General features: G+C 42.0%; 1 protein-coding gene across 1 annotated transcript in view; it reads left to right on the plus strand.

The window, feature by feature from the left end:
- The window catches only part of nhlrc2 (NHL repeat containing 2), a 44,605-nt gene extending 35,122 nt beyond the window's left edge, over positions 1-9,483 (plus strand). Inside the window, exon 12 of the mRNA XM_074662541.1 lies at positions 7,218-9,483. Coding sequence (XP_074518642.1) covers positions 7,218-7,480 — 263 coding nt within the window. The 3' untranslated portion in view covers positions 7,481-9,483. The remainder of the gene's footprint in view (positions 1-7,217) is intronic.

Below are 9,483 nucleotides of genomic sequence, written 5' to 3' on the forward strand. Positions count from 1 at the left end.
TCATACCTTAAGCTAAACTCATTCTCCCTTTCTAGTCAAATCATAATTCAAAATAATAACAGATGCTTCATGATCTTCTTTTTCTGCAGCATGCACTAGAAAGTCCTTTGTGGGCAGCAAACTCTTTAGACCTTTTGGGCCTCGGTCTCACAGATAAGGCAGAGCTTCTCAACAGGTCTTTCTAGCGTGCTGGATTTCGTCCTTACCAGGACCTGACGAACCAAACCTTTTGCATCCTTCCTTGTTTGTGTGACTCTTCCAAGCAGCCAGGAATTTCTTGGGGCATTTTCATCTAGGATCATCACAATATCCCCAGGTTGCAGATTCTGTTTGATTTTGTTCCACTTCTGGCGCTCCTGCAGGTTTGGTAAATACTCCTTTACCCATCTCTTCCAAAATAAATCTCCCAGATATTGGGCTTGTCTCCACCTCCTTCTCGAATAGCAGTCATCTTTGCTGAATAAACCAGGTGGGAGCAATGGCTGCTTCTTGAGTAAAAGTAAATGGTTTGGAGTTAAAGCTTCCACATCATTAGGGTCATCTGATGATGGTGTTATTGGCCTGTCATTGATGATGGCCTCCACTTCACAAAGCACTGTTTGTAGACACTCGTCATCTATTGTTTGTTCATGAAGTACAGATTTTAGAATCTTTTTCACCAGCCTTACTTGTCTTTCCCAAATACCACCAAAATGTGGTCCAGAAGGAGGATTGAATATCCATTGTATTCCTCTGTTTGTTAGTGTGTTTTGTATCTTGTTTTGATCCAGTTCCTGTAGAGCTGCCCTTAGCTCTCTTTGAGCTCCGACCAAGTTTGTTCCGTTATCAGATCTGATGAGAGCCACTTGTCCTCTTCTACACATGAAGCGTCGAATCGCATTTATGCATGAATCAGTGTCCAGCGTGTGAGCAACTTCAATGTGCAGAGCGCGTGTTGTCAAACAGGTGAACAACACTCCATATCTTTTAACAATGGTGCGACCTTTCTTGACCTCTATAGGCCCAAAATAATCCATTCCTACACTTGTGAAAGGTGGCTGGTCAGGGATGAGCCTATCTACAGGCAGGTCGGCCATTTTTTGCTCCTGAGTCTTTGCATGGTTTCTTCTGCAAACAACACAACGAAACAGAAGTTTCCTCACTGCTGCATTAGCTGAGGGAATCCAGTAATGCTGACGAAGATGAGAGAGCATGAAGTTTCTGCCTGTGTGTCCAGTTTTTTCGTGTATGTCCTGTAACAACAGGTGGGTGGCATGAAGATCTTTTGGCATTATTACAGGATGCTTTGACATTTCTGGCATTGCAGATTTATTTAATCGCCCACCAACTCTGAGTATGCCGTCTTGAAGGTATGGATCCAGCCTGTAGATCTGACTTTTCTTTTTCAGCACCTGCTTTCCACTTTTCAGAGCTGATATTTCTGACTGGAAGCTGCACCGCTGACAATAACGAACAATCTCCATTTCTGCTCTTTTCAGCTCTTCCACTGTCAAAGGCCCCTGCCTCAGGGAAGGTTTAAGGGTAGCAGCTGTTTCCTTTCCTACGCGACTTCTCAAAACCAGGATGTCTTTGACTCTAAGTATCCAGGCTATAGCTCTCTTCAACTGCGGCCAGCTGGAGTAGCGACTTATCAGTTTTCCCACTGCACATGAATCCTCTGTCGCTGTCGAAAGCACCAACATTGACCTTTTCACTTCCTGGTCATCCTCAGACAGCTTAATGCACTCATTTCTCTCTGTCTTTTTCCTGATTGCATCCTTTATGAATGATGGGCCTTGAGTCCATGAGTGATTGGCCAAAAACTTCTCCACTGTGAGCCCACGTGATGCACAATCAGCTGGGTTTTCAGATGTATCCACATGATTCCACTGTTTCACATTTGTGTTTTCTTTGATCATTGCAACCCTGTTTGCAACAAACGTCTTCAGCCTCAGTGATTCATTTGCAATATATTTCAGCACAGCAGTGCTGTCTGTCCAAAATACTGAGTCCTGAAGATCAATCTCAAGTTCCTTCCTCATCATTTTGTCAACTTTTACAGCCATCACTGCTGCAGTAAGCTCCAAGCGTGGGATGGTGGTTTGTTTCAACGGAGCTACTCTGGATTTCCCCATCATAAAAGCACAATGAACAACGCCTTTGTCATTTGTTAGCTTTAGAAAGGTAACTATCCCATAGCCACTTTCACTAGCGTCTGAAAAATGGTTGAGCTGAGCTGCTACAACCGTCCCAAAGCCACTCGGCTTGATGCATCTGTTTATCTGGAAGCTGGATATTTTAGGCAGTTGGTTCAGCCAGGTAGACCACTCATGCAGGAGATGCTGAGGAATTTCTTGATCCCAGGAAATCTTTTCTTTACACAGCCTTTGCAGCATCATTTTGGCTGGCAGCACCACGGGAGCAATAAACCCAAGTGGATCATATATGGAACTCACCACTGAAAGAACTCCTCTTCTCGTCATCGCTTTCTCCTTCAAGTTAACCTTGAATTTGAAGGAGTCTGAATCTTCACACCACAGCACACCTAGTGCTCTCTCTATGGGCAGTGCATCTTTAGCAAGATCTAGATCTCTCACTTCCTTTGCCCGCTCAGCTTCAGGTATAGATTGCAAGAGCAAACGACTGTTACTGGTCCATTTTGAGAGTTTAAAACCACCAGATGCACACAGAGCTGTCAGGCCTTTCTTTAGAGCGACAGCTTCTTTCTCATCACTGACTGCCTTTAAGCAGTCATCCACATAAAAGTTGTTTTGCACAGTTTTCACCACTTCAGATGAGGACCTGGTTTTATTGTCTTCAGCTGTTTTGCGCAGAGCAAAATTTGCACAGCTGGCAGATGAAGTAGCCCCAAACGGGTGGACAACCATTTTGTACTCAGCCATTTCTTGAGTTAGGTCACCCTCAGGCCACCATAGAAACCTCAGAAGGTCTGTGTCCTCTTCTGGAACCCGCACCTGATGATACATGGCATCAATGTCAGCCATCATAGCCACACTGTCTAGTCTGAAGCGAGTGAGAACTCCAATAAGTGAGTTTGTTAAATCTGGACCCTGAAGCAGCTTTTTGTTAAGAGACACTCCTTGATAGCTGGCAGCACAGTCAAAAACCACACGCAGCTTTTTCTTTTGCGGATGGTAAACTCCATGATGTGGAATATACCACACTTTTCCATCCTGCCTCTTTAACTGTGTCTCTGGAACTTTGACAGCATATCCTTTTTCCAACATACCTGTGATGCAGTCAGTATACTCCCTTAGAAAATCCTGGTTCCTGCTGAGCCTTTTTCTCAGTGTCAGCGCACGCTGAACAGCTGCGTCTCTGTTATTTGGCATCTTTATTTCAGACTCTTTTGTTGGCAACTTAATGTAGTAATGCCCCTCCTTGTGATCCACTGAAGTTGACACTTGGTCCATGAATCTTTTTTCCTCAACAGACATTTCCAACTTTTCAAGACAAGCATGTTCAGGAAAATCCACATTGTACTGTCGCACAAGCATTTTCTCCAGGGTGTCAACTGATGTTCGATTCACTGTAATGCTTTGCTGCTCACCAACCTCCTGTCCTCTGACAGGTCCATTCACTGTCCATCCTAGGATTGTTTTGACAGCATATGGTCCATCATTTTGGCTGTGAATCACTCTCCAAGGCTCAAAAACCTCAGGAACATCATTACCAATTAGCAGTCCTACATCTGCATCAATGTGTGGCAGCTTTACTTCTTCGAGGTATGACCATTTATCAATTTCTTCCTGACGAGGGATATTTTTTCTTCCAACAGGAATGTTTCTTTGTGTGAAAGCTTTTGGAAGTGTGACATATTTGTCTTCATTTATCCCACTGACCTCCAAATCTCTAACGAGACAGCCTTTTACTTGCTTAGTGGCATTCATGGTGCTTAAAACAATCTCAGTTCCCTTACCATGGAGGTTCAGCTGCTTTGCCAGTGCATCTGTGCAAAAGGTTCCTGAGCTCCCAGGATCCATAAAAGCATAAGTCTCCACAATCTTTGTTCCTTTCTTTGATTTGACATAGACTGGCAGAATGGACAGAATGCAGTTGTCTCCGGCCCCAGTAGGGGAGGATGCAGCAGGATTTAGGCTCACCAATGCACTTGAAACCTTTTGTTGAGTGATTTCTGTTTGGCATCCTGCATTCATTTGTTTAGAAGCATTTTCAGGTTTATAGATGTGCAAGAGACTTGGATGTTTCTGTGAACACACCAGGCAGGTCAATCTTCTTTTGCAGTCTTTGCTTAAATGACCTCTCATCAAACAGCCAAAACAAACACCACTCCTCCTTAAAATCTCCAATTTCTCTTTGTGTGATTTCTCTGCAATTTGGCTGCATTCTGACATGGTGTGGTTCTTTTTGCAATAGAAACATGGCCGAGAGAGAACATTGTTGTTGCACAAGGATGCAGCTTTGTTCTTTACATTTTCGCTTTTCTCTTCATCACACATTGATACATTTGTAGCAAAACTACTTCCTCTTGGATGAACTCTCTTTGTCGTTTTCACCATAACAGGTGTTTTTCTTTCACTTGCAGCACCCTGTAGATCTCCAAAAAGAGGATCATTCATCATTTTTGCCTCTTTATCCACATAAGCTACAAGATCCACAAACCTTATTCGAACCCGTTTTTTCTCTTTAATGTTAAAAGCCAAAGCTCTCCATTTCTCTTTCATTTTATATGGCAGTTTTGAGACAACAACCCTCATGTTGGCTGGATTGTCCAACTCATCCATATAATCCACATCCTCCAAAGCATTACTGCAGTTAACAAGAAAGAGAGAGAAGCTGTGAAGGCCTTTTGCATCCTCAGATCTGATTTGTGGCCACTTGAATAATTTGTCCATCAGGGCTGTTGCAATTTTAAGAGGGTTTCCATAATGGTCCTCCAGTAGGCGCACCGCTTCACGGTAGCCACGTCCAGAGTGCATGTGCTGGCAACTTTTCACCAAGTCATGTGGCTCACCTCTTGTGAATTGCTCCAAAAAGAAAAGCTTGTCCACATTATTATCTGTCTTAGAGTCCACAACGTGTTCAAATGCCTTCATAAAGGATCTGAATTCTAGAGGGTCACCACAAAACACAGGAACATCACGCTGTGGTAAACGGGCTGATTGCTGATGTTTCACAAGCATTTCCGTGATACTGGTTTGGCGCTTCATGACATCATAGAGCTCATTTGTCTGATTTGTAAGCTGTTTGGGGATTGTTTGCTGGGTGGTGGCAAACTCATGTTGTCTTTGTACCTTGGGTCTGGCTCCTAAGGACTGGACAGCAGGCTTAGAGTCGACCACATCAACAAGACTTGGTTCTTTTTGAATATTAACACTCTTTTCTTTGTGTTTCGTGGCTGCAGCATCATAATACTCATTCATTCCATCACACTCTGCAGTTTCATGATCCTCATAAACTTTTATTTTTGCATTTGACACTGCAAGAGCTGTTTGAATTTGTAGCTGCTCCTTTTCAGCCATAAGCTGTGCCTCCTTCAGTGCCAAGGCCTGTTTTTGCCTCAGAGCGGCTGCCTGTGCTTCCAACGCTGCTCTTCTCGCCTCCTCTTTCAGGCGTGCTGACGTCGCTGATGACGTGGCGGAACGCGCACTGTGGGACGTCCTTTTTGACATGTTTGATGCACTGTCGAGATGCGTTATTTCATCCAGCTCTGTTGAAGTCTTTTCAGTTCTTTTTTCAACATCTTTAAACCATACATCAACCTTTTGCATGAATTCTTGAAACCGTTTCAGCTTGGGTTGAAACCACTGCTCCTGATCTGCAATTTGCTCCTCCTTGTTTAATTGTTGCAGGACGGACTGATTGAGCTCCTTGAACGCTTCCAGTAGCGCATTGAATTCTTTCATTCTCATTTTGACTTCTTGATCGTTTGAGTCTTTTCCCAACAAATCCTCCATTTGATTAGATTTCAAAGTGAGCTGCCGTAACTTTACTCTTCTAGCGGTGATATCCCGCTGCAGCCTTTCGTCATCGCTCGCGCCCGTGAGCGCGTCCACTGCGCTTTCTTCAGTCATGATTCGATAAGAGTGGCAAACATTAGAGCACCAAACACATATGAAAAAGTCACTGGGTGATTTTGATCACCATTACATGAAACACAGTCACTGTCCTTTATTCCAAGCCTTTGTAATGCTCCGTATCCTTTCATTCATTCATCCTTGTGATCAGCTGACGCAGCGCGCGGCTGCCATTCATTACGCATGATTCCAAGACTTGCCAACAGTTTCCAACGCCGTTTTTGTGACTTTTAGATGTAGTGGCAAACCCTGCCATGAGTTTAAAAGCCACCTGAATGAGAGGAGCCTCAGCTGTTGTTCTGACGCGTGTCCACTTTAAAAATAAGTCCAGTACTCGCAGGTCTGTTCCATAATCCGTTTATTTTTCTGATGGAAGCTCATTGTCATTCCTTTCTCATGAATCCCCAAAAAAATCCAACATAAAGACCTTTTTCTTTTCTTTTCCACGGTCACAAAAACGTCTGGCTTCACTCCTCTCACCCTGAAACAAAAGACTGACTGAACCCCACACCTGAACTGACTGCCCTAATAAACAAAAACTCCACCCACAACCAAGCAACTCAAACGGTCTAAATAAAACTATGAATCAACATAAACTAACCACTTAATTATTTTTAAAGCTAATAAATTTAAATGAATTCTATACCCAAAATAAATCATATGAACATAAAACTATAATTAATTTTCTTTTCCATAAACAATTTAAAATGGCCTCTACAAGACTTAAACCAACCACTTGTCTTTCTGCATATCGATAAAAGTAGAATGTAATCAGAACCACATTCGAAGCAATAGGGTGCTATCTGTAAGTGGCAGACTGTTGCTATGAGCTTCTGACCAATGAAAATAACGTGTTTAATAGGACAATGTTATGAATTAACGATAACTTTTGGAACTATTATTACAAAGATTTTAATAAAGATGGGACATAGCACAAACCAATGCCTAAACATGCTCTGTGCTTGGCATACATCAGACTTGAGCTGCTTTTAAAGACATTGAGGCTGGCAACCAAATTACCCAAAAACTACAGACTCATAGTCTCTCTAGTCTACTCCTGAATCTCTTAAACAAACTGTTCTGATCACGTCAGGTAACTTTCAGTATCTGCAAAATTATCAGTTGTGATTCATCTCCAGTGACAGCATCATGACGTCATTTGTCTCCTTGTTTTTTCAGGTGACGAGTGGCTTCTCGGAGATCAGGTGCTCACTGGTGACATCATGGACCTGTCAAAGCCTATCACCATCTCAACCAAACTTCCAAATACTGTAAAGGACTCAAACAGCAACCCTACACTCACTCTGGGTGTGTGGGTGTACTACTGTATGGAAACAAGCAGCGCCTGTATGATGAAAGCTGCCTCCTTCATCCAACCTCTTCAAATAAGTGCCAGTCATGAAGACGGAGACGTCACTGTGGCGTTAGCTCATGCTTTCTAAAACCTCGTAAGTGTTCAAGTCACAATAACAACAGAATCTCAAACATTCAGAAACATGAGTTTGACTTTTGGCTTTGCCGAGCAGAGAGCGCAGACTGTTTCTGACTGTCACTTCCAACAAAAATGCAGCTCATAAAAATCAAATTTCATGGGGAATTTCATTTCGGACCACTCCGAAGCTCTTTCCTCAAAAACATGGATCAGTGGAGTTATTCATAGGAAAAAAACAAAAGGGCAATTCCCAGGCATCCTCTGAAGGCTGCATGGGGAGGGCAACTGCAGAGTTTAAACCTGTATGTTATTACATATATGTAAGAAATCTTCAAGGAAATGCAGACTTCCTGTACAAAACCTGACTGAAACAGCCTCTTGAAGAAGCTGCCTTCTTTATTTAACTGTAGCAAGAGTCGATGGGTATGGGAAAATAAAATAAGCAAAGTATAATTTTTAATATAGATCTATATTTAAATTGCAGGTTACATATGGTGGTTGTGGGCAGGTAAATAAACAGGTAATTGTGGTTTAGTGATTTTTGGATAGGAGTTAAAATCCTAGATTATTTTGTAAAGAAAATAAAGTATAAAATTAAACTTGTTACTGGCTTTATAATGTTGCCCTGAGGAAATTTTATATATAAAAAAAACAATTTTCCAAAACTTCTGAAGAAGTAATGTATTTTCCAAGTAATAAAAAAAAGAAAAACTTAAAACTTTTTTCTTCAAAAAGGGAAACTAAAAGAAGCTAAGAGAAAAAAAAAGTTGCCTTGTACTCTCATATTTATCCTGCTTTGAGGTAACATGACACACTCCGACATGCTGTTCTGCCCTGACGGCTCTGACGCGACACAATTCTTACCGTCTCGTCTTTGTTACGCCTCTGCTGCTCCACGAGCTCATTGTCGATTAGGCGTGACGGGACATAAATACCCCCACCTCTATCTGGTGATCTGCAAAAGTGCCGTGGAGTTATGGCAAATTTCACAAAGAAAGGATTTTCATGTCTAAAGGGTTTTTCAGTTGAGTCATGAGGACTGGAAACTTAACCTTCTCCTGTAAAGTCAATCCAGGGACGGATGAAGAAAGTGGAGAAAGAGATATGACACTGAGAGGTGAAGAAGTCCAAAGACTCACAGTTTTAACAACATTAGTAATCTAGAGATGTCGAGCTTCAGGGTCTTCAATTTTCCACATATGTATTTGTTTACATAACTTTGCACTCTATTTAAGATTTCACTCACAGTTTTGTTCCATCTGCAGTCCCACTTTTGATTTTTATTACTCGTGACACAAAGAGAGCTTTTGTTTTAGTCCATAAAATATCACTCTGGTCTCAGTAATGAATAAAGTGCCTGTTCTCCCTGAGTGGTAGCACCCTGATGCAAACTGATTAAACAGACTGACTTCTGCCTGCGCACTGTGAGAGATATTGAATTAAGAATGTCTCTTTCAAAACCTGGCCTTGGCGAATTAAAACGCTTCATCTCAAGGCAAAGTGATGCTCTGTTTATGTAATACGTGGGGATTTGTTATGGCAAAGTTTCCATCACTGGTTTTTTAAAGTTATGAGCTGTTGTCAGGAATGAGCTCCAGAGTAATATGATCATTTTTTCCATCATCGTGTCTCGCGTCATATCTGTTCTTACAGAGTGTTTTTATTTGGTTTGGACCACGCTGCCTGAATGCCTTGTGAAGAGGTGCTACCGTATGGATGGTGAAAAACTGATGACACTTACACTGTATCAGAAGCAATAATACTGGCCTAATGGGAGGAATGCTTTATTCCCACAGGTTATTTATTTCAAATGAGCTGGCAACCATCTGCTAGCAGGGTGTCTCTTCATTCTGTTTTTTTTTTAATGAACCCTGATCTGGAGTTGCTGCTTGTGGGCTTTAACCTCTTAAGGATTTTCTCTTTTCATCTGGTTTCTTCTCTTAACAACGCCTCTAAGGCACATTTTGGCATGATTTGTTTCTCTGGGACCCTGTTTGTTACTACTCCTTAATG

This window comes from Halichoeres trimaculatus, unplaced genomic scaffold (assembly GCF_033239565.1).
Source record: "Halichoeres trimaculatus isolate MK-OKI-2021-1 unplaced genomic scaffold, fHalTri1.1 fHalTri1_scaffold_23, whole genome shotgun sequence".
NCBI lineage: Eukaryota > Metazoa > Chordata > Actinopteri > Labriformes > Labridae > Halichoeres > Halichoeres trimaculatus.